Consider the following 24,008-nt stretch of genomic DNA (forward strand, 5'->3'; position numbering starts at 1 on the left):
GGAAGGAGAGATAGAATCAGACTATTAGTTCCTCTGTTAAAAAAAAAAAAAAAGTATCATTTACAGTTAAAAGATCTGGCCATTCTAGCAACAAAAGGGCCAGGAGCATCGTGAACAACTTCAGACACAGAGCTCCTATCAGTTTTTATTTCAAGGTTAAATATGGATAGATAGCCAAGGGTCACCTGGTCAACCTGAAGTGAGACCAAGATAATCCATCAGATAAAATGACCGCAAAGACAACTATTGGAGGAACAAAACAGAACTTAAAAATATTCTACTTAGGGTACAAAGAAAGAAATCTTGTCGGGGAGGGGTTCACCAGAAGATGAAGTCAAGGGATTTTCCCAGTATGTGGAAGCAAAAAGAGGAGAGAAAAAAGATAAAATTAAAAGATATGACCAGCCTGAGCAATGTAACAAGATCCTATCTCTACAAAAAAATGTTTGAAAAACATCAGCCAGGTGTGATTGCATGCGCCTATAGTTCCAGCTACTCAGGAGGCTGAGGCGGCAGGATTGCTTGAGGCCAGGAGTTCAAGGCTGCAGTGAGCTATGATCACACCACTGCACTCTAGCCTGGTTGACAGAGCAAGACCTTGTCTCAACAACAATAAAAAGATATGAGTGCTAGCAGTACAATCCAGAAGTATAGGATTCTTAGATTAGAGAGAAGTAGAGAGAAATGGAGAAGAAGGAATATAAAAAGATTTGAGAGAAAGTTGAAGAGTCTGGACACAAACTCCAAATGAAAAGGTTCCACATTTCAGGACTGTAAAGATTCCAGAGGAAAAAAAATGGATACTTCCAAAGAAACAAAACAACCATTCTCATGCTTCTCATGTATCCCTGGATGCTAAAAGTTGGTAGAGAAGGTCTTCAACATCCTAAGGGAAAATGATTTTCACCTAAAATACCAACCCACCAGACCAGCAATCAAACCAACAACCCCACAACCCACAACACCAACAATCAAACCAGCAACCCAACAACCCACCACACCAACAATCAAAACAATCCAACAACCACACCAACAATCAAAACAATCCAACAACCCAACACATCAGCAATCAAACCAACCCAAAAATCCACCACACCAACAATCAAAACAATAATCCAATAACTCATCACACCAACAATCAAAACAACCCAACAACCTACCACACCAACAATCAAATCAACCCCACAACCCAACACACCAACAATCAAATCAACCCAACAATCCACCACAGCAACAATCAAAACAACAACCCAACAACCCACCACACCAACAATCAAAACAACCCAACAACTCAACACACCAACAATCAAATCAACCCAACAATCCACCACACCAACAATCAAAACAATAATCCAATAACTCATCACACCAACAATCAAAACAACCCAACAACCCAACACACCAATAATCAAATCAACCCAACAATCCACCACACCAACAATCAAAACAATAATCCAATAACTCATCACACCAACAATCAAAACAACAACCCAACAACCCAACACACCAACAATCAAAACAACAACCCAACAACCCAACACACCAACAATCAAAACAACCCAACAATCCACAACACAAATCAAACCAACAACCCAACAACCCACTACAACAACAATCAAAACAACAATCCCACAACTCACCACACCAACAATCAAATCAACAACCCAACAACCCACCACACCAACAATCAAACCAAAACCCACCACGCCAACAATCCAAACAACAATCCAACAACCTGCCACACCAACAATCAGGTAAAAGGAAAGAATCCAGTCATTTAGACACAAAAGAACTCAAAACCTTACCTCCCACCTGTCACTTTTTGGTATTTACTTGAGAATGGGTGGAAGTAAAAGGAAGAAGTAAACACAAAAGAAGCTATAGGTTCTAAGCAAAGGTGAATCCAACCTCAGAAGGCAGAGAAAGGAAGCCCCAAAACAGCAGCCACATGACCCAGCAAGAGGGCAGCCAGGCTGGAGCAAGATGATGAAGAGAAACCCTAAAGGGAATGCCTGACCGATGGAGAGGCAGGGAAATAGATACAGCTATAATAGAGGAAACAAGGGGAAAAAGATGGCTAGAAGCTCCAGAAAAAAGAAAGAAACATGTACAAGAAAGTTGATGGAGTCCTGGTGCCTCCCTGGCCTTCAGTGAACAATATCTACATCATCCCAATAATGGAAAACACTATTTGTTATTCTTCGAATTTTAGAGTCAACCTCTAGAAAAAGCTTCAAAAAGGGCTTGGTATGGTTACAAATAGAATACAAATGTTATTGGCCTTGTCATTTTAAAAGTCAATGCATGGATGACTGAAACCATAGGCTGGAGGGGGAACTGCAGAGTAGGAATAATTTTAATATCCTTATCTTACACAGTACAGGATGAAGAGATACTGTTGATATTTGGTAGAACAAGAAATCGATTACTTAGGTAATCTATAGACAGACTAAAAATAGTAATACCCCTCAACTGGGGAAATGTGGGAGGGAGCTGGGCACTAATTGTAATGAAATAAGAGTGATTCTCTCTTTACTCTTCTTTCTCCCTCTTTTTTTTTTGGAGACAGAGTCTTGCTCTGTCGCCCAGGCTGGAGTGCAGTAGCGTGATCTTGGCTCACTGCAAGCTCCGCCTCCTGGGTTCACGCCATTCTCCTGCCTCAGCCTCCCGAGCAGCTGGGAATACAGGTGCCTGCCACTATGCCCGGCTGATTTTTTGTATATTTAGTAGAGACGGGGTTTCACAGTGTTAGCCAGGATGGTCTTGATCTCCTGACCTTGTGATCCACCCGCCTCAGCCTCCCAAAGTGCTGTGATTACAGGCTTGAGCCGACGCCCCTGGCCTTTCTCCCTCTTTTGTTCCATGGGCCTCCTGTTTGCACCCGGGTCTCACCCACTCCCTCTGTCCACTTATTCATTTAACACATGAGTGCTGAGCTGGCGCAGGGCCAGACTCAGAGATGCCTAAGCCTGGGTCCTGGCCCTCCAGGAACCTCCACCTGGCAGAGGACACAGACTTGTGAACACTGCAATGGCACAAAAAGGACTCCCAGTCCAGAGAGTGGGCATTTGCCCAGCTGGCCTTTGCTCCCAGCTTCTTTCTTGGTCTCAGTACTGGGCTCAGCACAGAGCTCCCAGTGGCAGAAAAATGGGGAAGGGTGACGGGAGATGCTGGCCTGGGGAATTCTCCAGCATGACCCCCATCTGGGTGTGAGCACAGGCAGCAACTGAAGATACTTATTTTAAAATAAAGGGGCTCTAGATGACAGGTGTAAATAATTTTAATAAGAATTAGTGACAATGCATTTTCATAACAAATCATCATGGAGTTGTTCTTCATGTATCTGACACTGTCAGGGAGGGAGGCATTTTCCATGTGGGGATTTTCTGGCGGACTGATCTTTACCACTGATTTCAGCAATTGTGGATCAGAATCGTTCCCAGATGAATCACATACCTCCCTGTCTCCTCAAACAAAACACCAGCTGACATTCTGCAGGCGCAAAGGGGCAGAGCGCATCCATCAGCCCCTCCATTCACAGATGGACTTTAACCTTTTCCCGAAGACTCAGGGTCGGACCCTCTATGAGTCCTCCTCATGGCACTGGGCTGGAGCACAGTGAAGCCCCCGGGTCCCCAGATAGTGTCAGAACCACTCGGACTAGAGGCCGGCATCTGCAGCTCCCTGATTTCAGCCCTGGAGGACCTGCTGACCCTCAGCTTGGGGACTCAGGAAAGGAGGCACACACACTCATGCCCTATGAACAGCCCAGCCTCTCGTTTCCTCTCAGACCCCCAGGGCTTGGGGCCACAGAGAGGTAACTACTGTAGAAGAGGCAGGGCATGCAAAGCCCAGCTCAGCCAGGGGCCCCAGCTAGGATGGCTGCTCACCCCAGGAGCCCAGCCCCTGGGGACAGAGAGGGTGCCCCGAGGCAGAGATGAGAACCAAAGCCAAATGTGGACAGGCCCAAACACCACCAATGGGAGTCCATAACAGGGACAAGGGGTGGCAAGTGGAATCGATGGAAGGTGACTGTCTCTCATGTTCCTCTCTAAAGAGAGTGCAGAGACCATGGGCTAGTATAGTCAGACCATGGGGACATATGAGGTTGTCCATCACACTGAACAGTGTTTGTGTTTTGAGCTCAAAACAATGGCCCTGGGTAATTTCTAATCTGGCCCTAAATGGAAGCTGTGACAGGGGCTGTTGTGGGCTGAACTGTGTCTCCCCAAAATTCATATGCTGAGTTCCTAACCCTCAGGACCATAGAATGAAACCGTATTTGGAGACAGGGCCTTTTTTTTTTTTTTTTTTTTTTTTTGAGGTGGAGTCTTGCTCTGTCAGCTAGGCTGGAGTGCAATGGCACAATCTGGGCTCACTGCAACCTCCACCTCCCAGGTTCAAGCAATTCTCCTGCCTCAGCCTCCCAAGTAGCTGGGATTACAGGTGCGTGCCACCATGCCCAGCTAATTTTTGTATTTTTAGTAGAGACAGGGTTTCACCATGTTGGCCAGGCTGGTCTCAAACTCCTGACCTCAGGTGATCCACCTGCCTCAGCCTCCCAAAGTGCTCAGATTACAGGCATGAGCTACTGCAGGGATAGGGCCTTTAAAGAGGTAATAAAGTTAAAATGAGGCCATCAGAGTGAGCTCTGATACAATATGACTGATGCCCTTACAAAGAGAGATTAGAGCACAGGCAAGACTCAGACCCGGGGCAACCATATAGGGACACAGCGAGAAGGCCATTGGCAAGCCAAGGAGAGAGGCCTCAGAAGAAGCCAACTCTGCAATATCTTCATCTCAGACCCCTGGCCTCCAGAATTGTGGAAGAATTAAGTTTTGTGTACCTTGTTACAGCAAACTGATACAGGACCTAACACCAACATACAGAAAATACATGCGTAGAGGGATGGGAAGTTCCCCAGAAGGATGACCCATTCATAGGATTTCTTAAATCTTCCTGTCCAGACCTTGAAGGAACCATGAAGAAACTATACATTTTATAATTTAAAAAAATTAGTCAGCTGGGCACGGTGGCTCACGCCTGTAATCCCAGCACTTTGGGAGGCCAAGGCGGGTGGATCATGAGGTCAGGAGTTCAAGACCAGCCTGACCAAGATGGTGAAACCCTCATCTCTACTAAAAATATAAAAATTAGCCTGGCACAGTGGCAGGCACCTGTAATCCCAGCTACTTGGGAGGCTGAGGCAGGAGAATTGCCTGAACCCGGGCGACAGAGATTCCAGTGAGCCGAGATGGCACCACTGCACTCCAGCCTGGGTGACAAAGTGAGACTCCGTCTCAAAAATAAAAAGGAAAAAAACCCAGAAATTAGTCATTTATTCTCTGAAATCTTGAAGGTGTGCTCTCAATCACAGTGCTCTGGATTTGCACAGTAAAACATGGAAGGGCCTGAAAGCTTTGAATTCTGAGAAGACAGACTCTCTGCTACCAGCTTCTGAACTTGGCTCCAACAGCCATTTTTGCCACTAAATCAAAACTCCTTGGAGGCATGTTTAAAATACCAACCAGCTCACATGCCCCAGGCCCTGCTTAAAACCGTTCCCGTGGCTCTCATTGCCCTTGGATAAAGGTAAAACCCAAACCTGGGTCTGTACCATGAAGCCCCACATGGTCTGGCCCTACCTGACCCTCTAGCAGTGCAGCTTCCGTGTCTTCCCCTCACGCCGGCATTCGAGCTGCCCCATCCTTCAGAGCCCGGGACACAGCCGGCTCCCTCCTGGCACAGGGCCTTTGTACAAACTGTTCCCTCCACCTGGAGTCCTCCTGGCCTAGTTAACTCCTGTCACCCTTCAGACTGGAGCTCCAGTGTCCCTACCTCAGGGAAGCGTTGCCTGACAACCTCCCCCCAGCCCCAGCCTGGGTCAAGTTCCCTGTCACTACCCTGGCTCCTTAGGGTAACTAGTTATTAATGTCTGTCCCCCTCAGTGGCTGTGAGTTCCACAAGGGCGGGCACCACAGTGGTATGTGTTCAGCCCAAGGCTCAGTGAAACTGATAGGTGGTGTCTGTATCCCACCTTCTCTAGAGAGGGTACAGAGACCATGGGTTAGTACAGGGGCCATAAACAATGCAGCTAATCCCAGCTGGATGCTGATCTCACACTTGGAGCTCTCCAGGAACCGCTGAGCTATGGAGTCTGTGCATGACAGCCCAGAAAAGCTGCTGCTACTAGTTCCAAAAAGGAAGGAAGGAAGGAAAGAGACGGGGGCTGACATTTATTGAACACCTATGATGTGCGCTACTGAGCATGCAGGCTGCTGGGCTATCTACTTTCTTTTTTATTTTATTTTATTTTATTTTATTTTTTGAGACGGAGTCTCGCTCTGTCGCCCAGGCTAGAGTGCAGTGACATGATCTCAGCTCACTGCAAGCTCCACCTCCCGGGTTCACGCCATTCTCCTGCCTCAGCCTCCAGAGTAGCTGGGACTACAGGTGCCTGCCACCACGCCCGGCTAATTTTTTGTATTTTTTTTAGTAGAGATGGGGTTTCACCGTGTTAGCCAGGATGGTCTCGATCTCCTGACCTTATGATCCTGGGCTATTTTCACCTGCCTTGTTTCGGCTAGTCTACAGCAACCCTTAAAGGGTAATAGAGTCCCCATTTTCATAGGTAAGGAAAGGCTCAGAGAAGTTAAGACATTTGCAGAAAGATTCAGATATGCTAAGGCCCAGAGTCAGCTTTAGATCTCAGGTCTGCCCACCCAAAACCCGTGTTCTTCCCCTGATGCAGACTAGCTGGAATCACGTCAGATGGGTAAAGGAACAACAGCCCCTGCCTGAGGGCCAGGGACCCCAGATGCCCCTGGGGTTATGTCAGGGGACCCATGAGTCCATCTGAGCACCCAACATTGCCTGCCTCTGAATTTCAGGCAAAACTATATTTTTCCACATCCAGATGTAACTGTTTCCAAATAAATACAGATTCTGTCATGACTAATATAGTACCAATTCCTCTAAATGGGTTTGCTGAATTCATGGCAGTTCTGTGAAGGGTGGAAACCCAGGTGGGCACATGCATGCTAAAATGTTCAGCATTTAATGTGCTTTCCCTCCTGTGGGCTGAAAAGAGCTATAGGTGATGTATTGTTAAGTGGGGAGTGGGGAGCATAGCTCTTTTACCAGTTATGTAAAAAAAAAAAGTTTTAAATCTCCATACACAGATTCTTATTCATGCATTGACTCTGCAAGGATACCCAAAGCCACATCGTCACCTCTGGGGAGAACTCAGTGGCTCTTCATTGAATAACCATCTATACTGCACAAATTTTGTATCATTTAAATAATTTAAAAATCAAAACTTTTAATAAAATTAAAACCTTCAAAGGTGATAGCAAGAGGGCAACGCTTAACCCTGCAGTGCAACGTACTGAATTTCAGGCAAAACAGTCCTGTGCCCTCTTCAGTTTCTACGCAAGAGGAACCAGTGATGATAATCAGAGACCAGTAACTGAGGTGGGAACTTTAACACCGAGTCACCAGAGGTGACCTTGCAAACTTGGCCTTTTGTCATAAAACAGGCACAATCATCACTGTGTTCCAGCCCTCCAGGGCTTTCCAAATGCCAGTGGCTCTGGGGAAGGAGACCTACTTTTCGCTCTATAGGAACCTACCACGTGTTTCCTGTTTCCTTCCACCCTTGCCCCCCCGCACCCACCCCCAACCCCTGCCCCACCTCCACATGCTCCCTGCACCCACCACAAATGGCCACACTCACATGGACAGCACCTTCACTTCCAATATTTCGTGCCTCAGCTCCAGGCATCTTGTGGAGTTATATTCAAAAGGCCCCTCATAAAATTCAAAGTACCTGGGGAGCAACAGAGGCAGGTTAAACAGAGAAGCAGGTCAGGATGTCCAGGACCTGCAGGGGCTCTTGTTGCAGGGGTGGAGTGTCTGTCTCAGTGAAATAAATAAAGCCAACCAGCCCCATCCCAGCAGATGTCCCATTAGGGGCTTCAGGCAGACCATGGGACTCTTTGGCTTGATCACTGGGTGGTCAGTTACTCTCAGCGCCCCACTCCCCTGGGAGTGTAGGCATTTACAGAAACGTAAACCGATTTCAGCACACAGGGAAATTCAGAAGCAGGTTTGGTTCCAAGTTTGTGGCTGGGAAGGAGAGGGGAGGAGGAGGGATGCTGTGTGTACTGTGATCAGAGAAAGCAGAGAGAGCAGAGCCATTCTGGCGCAGCACTGGGAGTCCGACAGTGAGCCTTCTGGCCTCCAACTTGCCCTTCCATTCCCTGCCCCTTTCCCACTTGATCCTCGTGCCTACACTGTGACATAGCTGAGACTGATGGGCCTTTCTCCCCATTTGGCAGCTGAGAATACTGAGGCTAATCAGACAGGGCTCCGGGTCATACTGTCCGTGTAGGGCAGGACCAGGGCTTGGTCTAGGTCTACCTGCAGAAGAGACCAAGCCCCATTCCAGCACCAGCTGGCTCCAGGCATGTCACAGCCACCTCAGGGTCCCTCTGCCAGCTTCATGCAGAATATCAATGCCAATTTCAGCCAACACTTACTAAGCCCTTACCATAGGCTAAGCGCCAGGCCAAGCATTTGATGTGAATGGATGCATTTACTTTTAATCTTTCTAATCAGCCTATGAGGAAAGTGACACAAGCATCCTGAACAGACTCTGGGAATTAACTAAGGTGCCCAGACCCCCAGAGCTGGAAGGTGGCAGAGCCAAGATGGGAACCTGCATGCTGACTCAAGGCTGCTCTTTCTGCCATTTGGCTATGAGCACGGCTGGTGTCCCCTGGAAAGGGCCCTCTGGCCTCCTGTGGCAGAGGCCCGGTGAGCCCTCTCCTCACGGCTCCTCTCTTCCTGGCGGTTGTTCAGAGGCAGGGGTGGATGGAGCTGGGAGGGTTGGATCCCAGGACAGCCTTAACATAATGAATCCAGAAGCCTGCAGGGCCAAACCACTGTAAACATGGGATCAGTGGCCTTGCAACAGGTAGTCTGCAAGAATCAGAGCTGAGAGGGGCTCCCCAGGGCCAAGGATTGAAAATTAGGCATCGCTCAAGCATCTCCCAGAAACCACTGCACACAGCAGTGGTCATTTCCCACATACCCTCACACACTGGACAAACTTATGTATGTGCTGCTTTACAAATCTTGAAATATTTTACCTAATATATTGGCTTCTTTTAAAAATATTGGTATTATTATTATTATTATCATTGTATTTGTATTGTCATTTTGTCATTAAAATAATACTGTGATACTTTAAAAGTTATGTTTATAAATATTTGTCCTTAATAATTTTAATATAATGTAATAGTTTTAAGTACTATAATTACATATTTAAATAATTTTACATAATATTTTAAGATATTAAAATATTTTCCACAACAAATTGGTCCCTATTTACAAAATAAATTGGCTCCTTGTTCTCATGTCATAAAAGAATTTAGACCAAGTTAATAAGAACTAGGTATTGAAGATCCCCAAAATATCAAATACCTTTGTGTCTTACAACTCCTTTTCTGTCTTTCTCATCTGGCAAACTCAAATGGATTCTTCAGTACCCGGCTTGAGTAACCACGCTGCTGGGAAGCCTCCTCTGACCCTGACCCTGGGCTCCCCCTGCTCACTGTCTCTTAGTTAGAGCAAATAACGTGGTATTGGGTTGGTGCAAAAGCAATTGCAGTTTTTGCCTTTTTTTTTTTTTTTAAGTAATGGCAAAAACCACAATTACTTTTGCACCTACGTAATAGTACAATTGTGTGTTTATGTAATTGTGTTCCTTTCCAAACCACGAACATCTCAAACACAGAGACAGTGTCTTTGTTATCTCTATATCTTCTGTACTACAGAGGCAGGGAAGCTAAAAATGACATTTCCCAGACTCCTTTGCAGGTAGGGTTCTGGATGCAATTTAGGTTCAGCCAGTTAGAAGCATTTGCATGAGATGGATTCAGACCTGTTATAGGGGAAGAATGGCAAGGCTCAAGGCATGGTTTTGCTGGTGCAGAACGTGGCAGAGGTGGCATGGCTCTTGGAAACTGCAGTAGTGGTAACACCTTCATGATTATATCAGAGGCAGCAGCTTTCACGGTGGCCCCATTTCACTGCAATTTGGGGAGGAATTCTTGGGAGTTCAGTCATTTCTTCAGCTTTCCCCATGAATCTGAGCTAGCTGTGCCCTTAATAAATCCTTTTCTGCTTTAACTAGCTAATGTAGATTCTGTTATCTGCAAATAAGAACAAGGGGTCAGCCTAGGGCTACAAAACGAGCCCATGACCTTGGCTCTAACTCACCTAATTTTCCAGTCACACAGCAGTGAGCTCTGGTGTCCTATCACAAAGATCACTGTTTGTAACATGAGCTGGTGTCACCTAAGCCCTTTGGAATCCACTGAGTCAAGTAAAGCCATGGTCCTACGTTGCTGCTAAGAAAAGGTCCAGATTCAAATGATGCAGGAAATCATTAGGTTGAGACTTATCCTACAGTTATTGGGGAACTGGAGACTTGCAGATACATCTCGGATATGGCTACAAACCAGCTGTGTGACTTTGGGTAAAACACTTCCCCTCTGTGCATCTCTTTTTTCTCCTCTTTAAAACAATCTGTTTGAACTAGGGTAGCACCACCTCTTCAATCAGCCAGCCCTTCCATTTCCTCCACAAAGGCATTCCTGCCTTGCCTCTTCCTTGGTTCCTCTTTCTCCTGCATCCTCAACATCACTCATATACCCAACTAGGAAGCATCATGATTCCAAATGACCTTGTGCCATGGGTTTGGTGATGCTTAGGTAGAGAGGCTTTCAGAACTGGGTTCACATCCCTCCACCCCTCATTAGCCTCTGTATGGTCTGAATGTTTGTGTCTCCTCCACAATCCATATGTTGAGATCCTAACAGGCAAGGTAATGGTATTAGGAGGTGGGGCCACTGGGAGGTACTGCAGGCAGAGCCCTCATGAATGGGATCATTGCCCTTACAAAAGAGGCCCAAGAGAGACTCCTCTTCCCTTTTACTATGTAAGGATACAGCAAGGAGATGCTGTTTATGAACCAGGAAGTAGGTCCTCACCTGAAACTTAATCTGCCTTGATCTTGGACTTCTTAGTCTCCAGAACTGTGAGCAATACATTTCTGTTGTTTATAAGCTAAGTCACTCAGTCTATGGTATTCTGACAGCCACATTAGGCCTGGCACTTTTCTGCTCCTTTGTTTTCCGGTCTGCAAATCAGCAAAAACAATGCAGTGCCTGTGCGACAGGGTTGAGAAAAAACCCTGATGAGCATTTCATGGAAACCACTGGCACACAGGAACTACCCCAAAAATGCTCATTCCCCTCTGTCCCCTTTGTCCTGCCACTAAAGAGCACATGATACCAGTGGATGCCCCAGGGAGTCCCAGGGGGTCAGAGACAGTCTCTGACGGTAAGCTGGTTGACGGCAGGGCTGAGTCAGGGATGAACAACTCGAAGTTTCTCACTGTGTGCACTGGTGACATCCTCCTTCCGCTCTGATTAGTAAACCTCTCCCCCTGCCACCCTGTGGATAAAGCCCACACTAAGTCCTGTTTGGACATGGACCTGCTTGATCAGCTCATCTCACTGGAGGTTCCACTCATTAACCATGTGCTTCTGATGCTTTGACACCTGGGGCCTTGCTGACCCTGGAGGGACTGCCTCTTCTAGGGCTAGCCAATTCCTGGAGATAGTAAAGGACTAGCCTGTGAGTGCACCTTTCATTTGCACACCAATCCAGAGCCCATGCCCCTATCAGGCTCCCATACTCTTGGACACTGGAATAGCTCTTCCCCACTCACCCCAGGGCCAGGTCCTAGGCAACTAGGGATAGCTCCTATACCCCAGAACCCACTGAAATTACTCAGATCAACCAATCCTAAACCTGCAAACCCTGCCTCACAGTTCCTTTCCATGGAAATCCCAACGACGGCCCTTGCCCACACTTCCCCCTCGCTCCCTCTGCCTCCTTACTGATCTGGGTGCTTCTTCCCATGGTCCTGCAGGGCCTCCTGTTTCTAGGGATCTGTGAGTATCAAAACCTCTTCCTTCATGACAGTCATTTCCATATTTTCGTGTCTTACCATATCCGATTAAAACAAATCCCAGGCACCCTGAAAACACTCCATATAGTACCTTAGCCAAGTCATCAAAACTATTCCATGCCTGAGTCTAAAGCCTCAGTTTTCCTATCTGGAAAATGGAGCTAATAGCCCTGGCTTCCTTCTCTGTCCTACCTGGGCTTTGCTTTTTTGGTCCGTACTGCTCTAGCTCAGTCTCTAGAGATGATTGACTTGAGGTTGCTATGGTCTAAATGTCTGTATCCCTGATACAAACATTAAGTTTCATGTTTAAACTTAATCCACAATGTGATGGTATTAAGAGGCAGGGCCTTTGGGAGGTAATTAGGTTATGAGGTCTCTGCCCTCAATGATGGGATTAGGCCCTTATAAAAGAGGCTTCAGAGAGCCTTTTGCCTTTCCACCATGTGAGGATACAGCAAGAAGCTGCCATCTATGAGGAATGGGCCCTCACCAGACACCAAATCTTCTGCCACCTTGATCTTGGACTTCCCAGCCCCCAGAACTGTGAGAAATAAATTTCTCCTGTTATAATTATAAACGACCCAGTCTAAGCTATTTTGTTATGGCAGCCCAAAAGGACTAAGATAGGAAATAAGATTTTGAGAAGCACTGCCCCATATTCTGCTTCTAACAGGACACTCAAGAACTGCATTTTGGAGGGTGTCATGGAAATTCATGGAAATTCCCATTTGGTCTGGATACAGATATACAGACATCAAAAATGTTGCTTAAAGTTTTTTGTCTAATGACATAAGAAGATGCTCACATGACAATGTTGAGTAAAAAAATGCAAGTTACAAAACTATGATCTCCAAAAAGAATTATATATATGTATGTGAATGCGTGGGCAAAGGAAAGAATTGAAACACAATATTAATAGGGGTTTCTCAGAATAAATGGGATGATGGGGTTTTTTTAAATACTTTTCTGTGTTTTTATAAGTTTCCTGCAATGGGATTATGATTCTTTTATTATTGGAAATCACTAATAAATGCTTTTTTAAGTCCCAGACCTTCTTCTAACTATCTCGAGCTTCCCCTTATCCTGTTAGAAGATTGAGGGAAGCACTTTCTCCAACCTTCTTAAACTCTACTAGCCTCTCAAGGTGAGTTCGTCACAGTCTCTTCTTTCAATGCTAGAAAGACTATCTTTACCCACATCAAAGGGGAGGGGACCCTGGCACCATGTAGGGCATCTCACAGGTATAAATAGTCCCAGCGGGTCATATCAGGAGCCCAACTCCTCTCAAATGCCACTCAGTTTCCAGCAGCCAAATATGATGCTGGCGCCAGGCTGCATCATTCTGCCCCATCTCTCTGCCCTCCACTAAATGAGAAGACAAATGCAGAAGGCCAGAAAGAGGTGAACACGGTGGCCCTGGGCATCAATTCTCCTCTCCCTGCCCAGACTGGGCTCCAGCTTTGTGGGCTAAGGAGGCCTCCTTTCTTCTTCTTTCTTTCCTTCTTCCTTTCTTTCTTTCTTTCTTTCTTCCTTTCTTTCTTTCTTCCTTCTTTCTCTTTCTTTCTTTCTTTTTCTTTTTCTTTCTTTCTCTCTTTCCTTCCTTCCTTCTCCCTTCCCCTTCCCCTTCCCCTTTCCCTTCCCCTTCCCCTTCCCTTCCCTTCCCTTCTCCTTCCTTACTTCCTTCCTTTCTTCCTTTCTTTCTTTCTCTTTTTTTTTTTTGACGGAGTCTCACTCTGTCACCCAGGCTGGAGTGCAGTGGCATGATCTCGGCTCACTGCAACCTCCTTCTCCCGGGTTCAAGTGATTCTCCCAAGAAGCCCTCCTTTCAGCATGCCCAGGGTCTGGCCCTCTGAGAGCCTGGGTCTGTAATTCCTATGAGCCTTTCCCCAAAAGCCTGCCCCACAGAGGCTCCCCTATTGGCCTGATTCCCTCTCCAGAGCTTCTCCATGGCCATGGTTCCTTTCTTGGGGGCCACAGTACTCTGGGTCCCAGCAACCACTGGCTGCTACAAGATGAGGTCCATGCATTCAGCTTTCTATCTAACACTTCCCCATCCCCACCCCAAGACACTGATGGTACTCCAGAGAATAGAAGCCCAGGGGGGTCCCTGTGTCATGCACAAACACCTGTTAAACCTCCACTAGCCCTAGGTGAATAGGGAAGCTAATCTGAACACCTCTACTCCTGTCGAGCTTGGTGTAGAGTCTCAGAGAACCATGGAGTTGTTTATTTATTCCACACTGGTTAGAGACACCACTAGCCCATATAGCACCTCCGTGCAAATAAGGAAAAAGCACCATTTTCCCCAGATAAATTAAGCCACATGCACCAGATGCATGGCTGGTCAAGTGAGAGTAAGCTGTACTTCAGCCTCACTTGACTCCCTGGCTGAGTATCTTTGTGCAGTGCCCACCCTGCACAACTGTCCATGACAGCCTGATACCAGACCCTTTAACTTCGTCTCATTTAATCCTCCCAATAGCCCTATGAGGCAAGCATAATTTCCCCCATTTTATATCTGAGACTTGAACTACAAGAGGTAAAGTAACTTGCCCAAGGTCATTCAGCTAGTAAATGGTGGCACTGGAAAAGAAACCTGAGGACTGTGAGAGCCCAGAACCCCTGCTCTTAACAATGTCACTGCACTTCCTCTCCCCGACTCTGACAGCCATGGTTCTCTGGGGGGTTTTTTCAGTCAGCAGCCCTTCCCCCTTCCAAAGGCAACAGCCCTTCAGTTAGCTCAGCGCTATTTCTAGAGCCAGAACAGCTGCCGTCTCGAGATAGCACACGACCCGTCACAGCAAACGCACAGAAATCAGTCTGAAAATTGCAGCCTGACAATTCAAAGGACTGAAGTGTCTTCCCAGATAGGTAGGAGAGAGGCAAGAACAGCTCAGCTGTTAACAACTGCGGGTCACAGCTGTCAGGAGACCTGCCATGGCAGTGGAGAGCCCTGGCTCCGACCCCTGGCTGGTCCATGGCCTGGCTCAGCAGCCTTGAACTTCACCTGCCCTCTTTGAGCCACAGTTCACTCATCTGTCCCCAGGAATTATCAGAGCTGTTTTGAGATATCAGAACTGGATGCTAAAAAGCCTGATGTTCTCAGGGCAACCCTAAATAGTCCTGGGATTAATCTGCCCCAGGTGTGCACCTCACACCAAGCCTGAGGGTCATTTCTGGCACAGGGTGGGGGTTGGAGGTAGCAGGGCAAAGCCTGGTGTCTAGATTCATTCCTCCTTCCCCACCCAGGAGTTTTGCAGGGCCCCAGATCCAGTGTTTAACATATTCCCTGTGAGAGTACATACGTGATGACCTTATTTTCCAGGCCAGACTAGGGAGCCCTGAAAGGCTTCCCTTTGTAAAATTCAGCTTAAAAGCCAGGAATGCCTCAGTGTGTGAATGCTAGCACTGGCCAGTGTCCCTACTGCTCCTCATGGACTTTGACCACCATGCCCACAGGCACCCTAGCCAAGATATACATCCTAGCTGCCTCCTTCTCCTTCCTTCATCTTCCGCCAACTCTCACCACTTCTCCTTCCTGAGTAGCCCCCATCTCCACCCCAGTGCCAGGGAAAGGATTCGGTCTTCTCCCCCGGGAGGAGTCTCTCTGTCTGGAATACTCTTTGCTTTCTTGCTAGTCCCTGCCTACTCATTCAGCAGAGTCAGCCCAGGGGTCAGCTTCCACTGGCTCCCTTCGTGGCCACCCCTCCTCTGTGCCCGCAGCCCCTGGGCCCCCTCCAGACCAGCTCTTATTATGTGGAATTACACACAGCTCCTCCATGGCCTGTCTGCACTGTTGATGCGTGAGAAGGGTTTTTCTCCTTTGACTCATCGAAGATTTATGGACCCTCTACTGTGTGCCAGGAACTGTTTCAGGCCAGAATGCACTGATGAACTGGCCAGAGTCCCCACTCTCATGGCACTTCCACAGGGGCGACAATAAATGATTCATTCAATATAACGCCAAGTAGCCATAACTCTTCCAAAAAAAAAGCAGGACAAGCAATTGGAGGGTGCCTGGAAGGATAGTGGGTGGCCCAGGAAGGCCACCCTGGACAGGGGACATGAATAGAGGTATGGAGCCCTGTGCAGACGTGTGGGAAGAACTTCCCAGAGAAGGAACAGGGAGTAAATACAATCACTCGCTCTGCAGTAGCAGCTGCCAATGTGGCTAGGCAGGGTTGTGGAGGTCAGAGAGATGAGCAGAGCCAAGTCAAGCTGGGCCTGTGGGCCACCCAGTATCATGGGGACTCGGCAGAGGAACAACGTGATCTGATGTGGAGATAAAGGACTATAAAGGGAGAGAGGGCGAACTATTGCAGCATAAAAAGACAGTCGATTGCACTAAGGGGTGGCAAAGGAAGTGGGAAGAAGGAGACAGACCCATGAAATAGTTTAGGAATGGAACCAGCAGGATGCACTGATAATTTAGAAAGGGAATAAATCAACAGTAACTCCTAGGACTTCAGCTTGAACAACTAGCGGGATGACATAGCCATTTAAACGTTAGAGAAATGAACAGGTTTGGGGTGTTGGGCCATGTGAAGCTTCCTGTGCCCTCAGACATCTAGAGGAGATCACAGGCGGTCAGATGCACATGGCTGAGGCCCAGTGGTCAGGGCTGGGGATGCACATTCCAGAGTCAAAGGACAAGGGACTTGCGGAAACACTGGGAAAGAGTGCAGACAGAAGAAGGAAGAGGGCCAAGGACAGGCCTGAGGTCAGCTCCCACATTCAGATGGCAGCAAATGACACTGAGAAGGAAAGTCTGCGGGTGGAAGAAAACCCAGACACAGAGCCCAGGGACATGGAAGCTAAGAGGAGGGAGCATTTCCAGGACAGATGGGTCAACTCCAGTGCTGACCCATCTGTCCTGGAAATGGGGGTCAAAGAAGAGGAGGACAGAGAAGGCACCACTGATCTAGCAACCAGGAAGTCATCAATGACCTTGACAAGAGCAGATTCAAGGAAGAAGGGAACAGATGCCCCTCTGCCATAGGTGGAAGCAAGGCCAGGAGTGGGAGATGTTGGAGACGGTGCCATGGAAGTCTGCAGGTGAAGGAGGGCTCAGTGAGTGTCCGAAGACCTGGTCCTGGGGCAAGTGGAGAGGATGGGATGTCTCCCAAAGTGTAAAGGGATGGCTGGAGGAAGAAAAGAGAGACTTCAGTGTTCTGTGAGCCTCCAAAAGGCAAGCCTAAGAGCCCCAGCTGAGACTTAGGGAGGAAAGTTTTACAATCAGCCAGAGGAAGCGCTTTGAACCAGGAGGCTCGCATGGGGAAGGATGGCCTTTTTGCAAGCTTCATGACCTGCCATCACTTACTAGCTTAGCAAGGTCTTGGTGGCCATCAAGTCGGGGGATGCCGGGCTATAAATGGCGACATGCAGTGGAAAACTGGAAGAGCCTCTAGCTGCCTTAACCTTGTGAGCATCCCCTAATCTAATGAGTGGGTAGATGCTTGGTCCTTCCAGCCTGACCCCAACTCCCTTTTCTTTCCTTCTTTCCCATTCTCATGCCTTCCCCTAGCCTCCTGCCTTTGCCAAGTGATTGGCATAAAATTCTCAAAGATGGTCTACAAGGGAGGAAGCATAGGAGCGTGAAGAAGGAGAAGAGGGAGAATGGGTAGTGGAAGCTGAAGGGAGGAATGGAGTTTGGGGAGTTGACCTGGGGTGAAGAAGGGGTGAGGCCCTGACAGGCACTGCACCCATCTGATCCGGCCTTCTCAGTTTACAGGGAAGCAGACAAGGCCCGGGGGGGCGTGCTATCCCCCCACGGAAGTGCTGTGAGTCTGGGGCGAACCTGGGCCCACACAGAGGACCCCAGGAGTGACTGAGCAGGGGGGGATGACACCCCCTCACTCCACCTCCACGGAGCCCTATGGGGACCTGTGAGGTGCTTTAACCTTGGAGCACTCAGGGAGTTACAGAGCCTGTGACCTCCTTTGTATCACCTCCAGAGTTGGGTTAATGACCTCAGTTTTGCAGATGAAGTAATTGAGGCACAGAAACGTTTGTATAAGTGGTTATTTGCCCAGGAAACTCCACAGAGACTCAAAAGTCATAAAGCTTTGGGTTCAGAGCACTCCTGGAGCAGCCCTGACTTAAGGAGGAGGAGTCTCCCAGTGCCAACAACTCCACTTCCACCAGCAGCCTCAGCCGGCCACAGCCTGGGTTCTGCCAGGCCCCAAGAAGCCCACATCAGGTTCGTGGGACCAACGGGGGAAGCTGCCATGTTTGTTTTGCTTTTTATTTTTCCAGCACCCAGCCCAGAACATTCCGCCAAACCTGCATCTCCAAATCCTTCCCAGTTGGGTGAAGCCTGAGAGCTCCGGCCCTTTTTCCCTCCTTTTCTGCAGAAGAGAACATAGACCAAGAAGGCTTAAGTGAGCCAGCTGCACCTGCCACACAGGAGTGTGCTTCCTCCACTGCCCTGCCTTCAGCCTCGACACGATGGCATTCAGGACTGCAGGGGTCACACTGCCCCCAAGGGCTCCTCTTTGAAATGTATAATTGCCAGGAGCAGGTGGAGGGATGCATTTTTCAGAGGCAACAATCAGAAAAACACTAAGCACAGTTGGGAAGGCAGGAGGGAGGAGGACATAGAAGATAGAAAGCGGAAGAGACAGGGAAGGAGGAGATGAGAGACCCTAAAGATCATCTTGTCTGAGATCAACCCTGCAGCTTTGACAACAGTTGCACAGAAGTGATCTATTGTTTTGTTTTTTTTTTAAATTTTTTGAGATACGGTCTTACTCTGTTACCCAGGCTGGAGTACAGTGGCATGCTCTCAGCTCACAGTGGCATGCTCTCAGCTCACAGTGGCATGATCTCAGCTCACTGCAGCCTTGAACTTCTGGGCTCAAGTGATCTTCCGACCTCAGCCTCCTGAGTAGCTAGGACTACAAGCATGCACCACCATGTCTAGCTATTTTTTTTTTTTTTTTTTTGGTAGAGACGGGGTCTTGCTATGTAGACCAAGCTGGCCTTGAACTCCTAGCCTCAAGCGATCCCCCCGCCTCAGCCTCTTAAAAGTTCTGGGATTATAGGCATGAGCAACTGTGTCTGGCCAGAAGTGATCTATTTAAATCAATATGGCCTTTTTATTATGGTCTAACAGCAAGGAGCTGAGGGCAGAAATAGAAGACCTGAAAGGACTTGGAAAGAAAAGACAAGAAGGCTCACCCAGCCCTGCATGAGCTGTCCACAGCCTAGAAGGAAGAACCCCTCTAACCCCTCCCATGAGTGCTGGGACTCTGGAGTCACACAGGATAGATAGATAGATAGATAGATAGATAGATAGATAGATAGATAGATAGATAGATAGATATAGTGCTCCAGCTCCACCCACCACCTGGAAGTGACCTAACCTTTTGGTGACTCAATTTCCCCATCTGTAAAATGGAGGGTAATGAATACACCCACCTCAAAGGTTTGAGGGTAAGGACTAAATGGGATAATACACGTAAGGCACCCAGCATAGTGCCTGGCCCCAGACACTCACTTGGCTCGCTATTCGGCCAAGAGGGCCCGCTTGTGTCATCTATTTGGGGCTTGCTCTTTTTTCCTGTAGCTGGTGCTACCCTGGCCTTGGGAGGTCTTCCACACTCCATCCCAGAAGCCCAGGAAGAAGGGTGCAGGGAGAAGGCTGTCCCACCCACAGGCAGCCTGGGCCAGCCCCGCTCCAGACCTCAGAGACAAGTGTCTCCTGAGTTGCCTTCCACACCTCCTCTTTGCCAGCCCATTCCAGAGGTAAGACCCGGAGGGCCAAGATTGGTGTGGAGTATGGGAAGGGTACCAGTGAGGCCAGCCAAGGAGCCTGCGGCTGTGCCTGGATCTGGGGGATCAGAGGGCCCTGGAGATGCTCTCACAGGTGGTCTAGCCCAGTTCTCCAAAGCCAGAGGCTCCTCGGGATTTGGGGAATACCTGAGCAAACACAGAAGGATTATGTGCACTTGCCAGAGGGTCCTCTGTATGTGCAATGACAGAAGTTGCCCTGGGGGCAGACGTATCTACAGAAGGCAGAGTTAAAGGGGATTCGTTTGGGCTGGGGCTAGCAGGGAAGGCTTCAAGGAGGAAGTGGATACTGGAGGGAGGACAAGGACTTGGATGTGGAGCCAGACCCAGTTGGCAGAAGCTGAGTGAAGCCCTTTGTGCTGTGGCCATGGGCCAGGCTGACAGTCAACTCTGCTGGGACAGTGTCTGGGGGACTCCTGCCTCAGCTGTCCTCTGTGCCTGTGACTGAAGTGGGGGATGTTTTCCTGAGGCAGTGCATGCAACACTGCCCACCCTACAGGAAGAGGCCATGGCCATGAGGGCACTGCTGCCTCCCCCCGCTCTCTGAGCAGTTGCTGGGCAGACAGGCAGCTAGGCCAGTCCAGAGGGATCAGGGTTGCAGCTGACCATGGAGGACAAGTACCCCCTATCTTCCTCTGCCTTCCCAGAGGGGCCATGCTCGGTGAGGGGTGTTCAGGAGGAGGTCTAGTCAGTTAGCACAGGAGCATGTCATCTGCTTTCACTGCCCCCTCTCTACCGTTTTTTTTTTTTTTTTTTAGACGGAGTTTTGCTCTTGTTGCCCAGGCTGGAGTGCAATGGCATGATCTCAGCTCACCACAACCTCCGCCTCCTGAGTTCAAGCGATTCTCCTGTCTCAGCCTCCCGAGTAGCTGGGATTACAGACATACGCCACCATGCCTGGCTAATTTTGTATTTTTAGTAGACGGAGCTTCTCCACCCTCTCTACTTTTTATACCTCACCCCCACCAACTGTCAGTCTTCCTTTTCCCACCCAGAAGCCCACAAATGTCAGCCTGCCCTACTATCAGCTCTTTTCAAGAGCGAATTCTCTGGCAATTCCAGCCTGTGAATGAGTTTCTGATTCTAATGTGTTTCCAGAAAGGGGACAACTTTTCAAAGACAGTGCCAGGAGACAAGGTTGAATCCAAAGGGATAAATCTCTAAGGGAAGACTCAGGAACACTGAAATCGAAGTTTTCTTTCTTACCAATAGCTTTACTATTTCCTTGCTTAATTCATTTTTTTTTTTTTTTTTTTACACAATTCACATTTATTGAGCACCTACTACATAACAGGTGCCACGCTAGGTTCTGGGAATTCAAAACGGAAGACGCACAACCACTGTCTCGCTGAGAAGACGGAAGCATAAACACATGAGAAATGTCTTCACAGGCCTTTCTACTTGTGCAAAACACCCACTTAAATAGAAACATTTGCTGATTGAAAATTATTCCAGCTGGGCGCCGTGGCTCACGCCTGTAATCCCAGCACTTTGGGAGGCCGAGGCAGGTGGATCACTTGAGGTCAGGAGTTCAAGACCAGCCTGGCCAACACAGTGAAACCCCGTCTCTACTAAAAAATACAAAAATTAGTCGGCCCTCGTGGCAGATGCCTGTAGTCCCAGCTACTCAGTAGGCTGAGGGAGGAGAATTGCTTGAACCCGGGAGGCGAATGTTGCAGTGAATCAAGACTGCACCACTGCACTTCAGCCTGAGCAATGGAGTGAAACTCTGTCTCAAAAAAAAAAAGAAAGAAAAAAAATTATTTATATATGCTCATTAAATCAGTTCCCCTAAGGATGCTTATTGGACAACACTTCATAGACCTAGACTTGAAATTAATAAAGCTATATGTCAATGTATATCTTATAGCTTGCACCTTTCTAATTCAGCCTGGACTTCCCCAGCCTGTGACCAATAAGAAGATCTGACCACAGCCTTTTATGAGCACTATGTGGCTTGAATTTGCTTTGTAGTGCTGTTTGGAGTTTTCTGGACTAATCATTTGGACTGGCTCCTTCTTCTTGTGGCTCCTGCTTGAGTATATACAACGTATGAGTCATTTGCTTTTTTGCCCCTCTTCATGCTCTGGTTATATTTGGTACTTCCTGACTTCCTTTCCAAACTGTTAATAATAAATAACAGGTTGTACCACATTTCAACACAACACAACTATAGATAGCAAAACATGGCATGCACTGAATTATTCAATAGGTGAATAATAACATGAAGCTCATCCCATCTTCCAGATTTGGAGAGTTGTTAATTGGGACAATGTACATGGTGTCCTCGTTAGGTCCTCCCCCAAGCTCTGCACATCTGCTGCCAGGAGCTGTCCTGCCCATTTTAAAGAAGGCAGAAGCTGCTCACACACCAGGGTAAAAACTCTTCAACATCCAGTTCCATTCTAACTACGTTCACCATTATTTCCCACATGTGGGGACTCTACATACTGCAGTCCTTCAACTAGGGGGGTACTTTGGGGTCAACTAGAAATGGAGATTTGAAATTGGAATTGTCCCAGGAAAATGTGGGAGGTGTGGTCATGCCATTTATTCTGTGACTAAGGAAATTCTTGCTCAAATGGGAGCACTCCAGAAGGAAGTCAACTCAGCTGCTAACAATGTTGCATCAAAGGCACCTGAATTCCAAAACCAACTTGACAGAGGTCAGCTGTGTCTCTGACCCTGCGGGCTCCCAGCTGATAGGAAAGAGGAAGCTAGCCCAGATCATGCAGAGAGGGGCAGAGAAAATAAAGCACAAGGGGAGTGAGAAAGGGAGTAGGGAAGCAAGGATGTGGAGGAGAGAGGGAGGCAATGGGGAGGGAGAAAGGAAGGAGGGCCGAAAACAGGTAACAGGAAGAAAGGCAGAGGAGAACACAGGTGCAGTGAGGGGTAAGAGAAGTTACAGGTGAAACTGCGGAAAGAGGAAGGAAAGACAAAAGATGCTGGCAGCAGGAAAAGTTAGGAATGGAGCCCACGCAATGACAATGGTTTCAACCACTGCCTGGAGACATCTGCTAAGAAACAGCTTCCCAGGGCCCATCTGTCCGCCTTGCTCACTTGACTCGCATTTCTTTCTTTCTTTCTTTCTTTCTTTTTCTTTCTTTCTTTCTTTCTTTGTTTCTTTCTTTCTTTCTTTCTTTCTTTCTTTCTTTCTCTTTCTTTCTTTCTCTCTCTCTCTCTCCTTTCCTTCCTTCCTTTCTCTTTCTTTCTCTCTCCCTCTCTTTCTTTTTTTGACAGGGTTTCACTCTGTCACTCAGGCTGGAGTGCAGTGGCACAATCTGAGCTCACTGCAGCCTCTGCCTCCCAGGTTCAAGCTATTCTCCCGCCTCAGCCTCCTGAGTAGCTGGGATTACAGGCATGTGCCACCACACCCAGCTAATTTTTGTATTTTTAGTAGAGATGGGGTTTCACCATGTTGGCCGGGCTGGTCTCGAACTCCTGACCTCAAGTGATCCGCCCGCCTTGGCCTCCCAAAGTGCTGGGATTACAGGCATGAGCCACCATGCTTGGCCTTGACTCGCATTTTCTACCCCAAACCTCTTGAAGAACTCTCCCAGGAGTCCAGTAGGGAGGTACACACTTGCTGACTTACCTAGACTGCTCACCACCTGGGAGGCAGGGCAGCTCAGCAGACAGGCCAGCATGGGAGGCTTAGCTTCCCAGGACAAGCATGGGCCCCCACCTTACCCATGATGTCCAGAGCTCCCTCTGCACTTCCATGGAAAGAACTGTGGTCCCAAAGGCCAGCATGAGACCCTCCAGCATGTGACCATCCCCACACCCTCAGGCATGTCTGTGGACATTTGCTTGACTGGTTTCTGACATCAGAGCCTCATCTTTCCCAAAGCACTGAATAAAAACATACGTACCAGGGGTCCTTGAAAAACCTTCTGCAGGGTCAATTTAATGTTTGTGTGTCAAAATCACCAGCAACAAAAATGCAAGCCTCTCTCTCAGGGAAACGGACATGAGAGTTACTCCCTCCTTAAAAATACAAAAATTAAGAAACCAAACAGCTTAATCAGCCCCTGGGAATGCTTAGCTGGCAGGTTCCAGTCATACCCAGCTCCCAGTAGAGACAGTATCCTGCCTAGTCTGCAAAAATTCTCCACAATACCCTCCCTGCAATGAGTGTGCTCAGCCTGAGAATATTCCATCTTTATTCATT

General features: G+C 48.0%; 1 protein-coding gene across 1 annotated transcript in view; it reads right to left on the reverse strand.

Annotated features, from left to right (window-relative positions):
• ST8SIA5 (ST8 alpha-N-acetyl-neuraminide alpha-2,8-sialyltransferase 5) overlaps positions 1–24,008 on the reverse strand; it is a 79,007-nt gene that overhangs the window by 18,919 nt on the left and 36,080 nt on the right. The window contains exon 3 of the mRNA XM_024235964.3: positions 7,739–7,831. Within this exon, the coding sequence (XP_024091732.2) occupies positions 7,739–7,831 (93 nt within the window). The remainder of the gene's footprint in view (positions 1–7,738; positions 7,832–24,008) is intronic.

The sequence above is a fragment of the Pongo abelii genome, chromosome 17 (genome assembly GCF_028885655.2).
Source record: "Pongo abelii isolate AG06213 chromosome 17, NHGRI_mPonAbe1-v2.0_pri, whole genome shotgun sequence".
Classification (NCBI taxonomy): Eukaryota; Metazoa; Chordata; class Mammalia; order Primates; family Hominidae; genus Pongo; species Pongo abelii.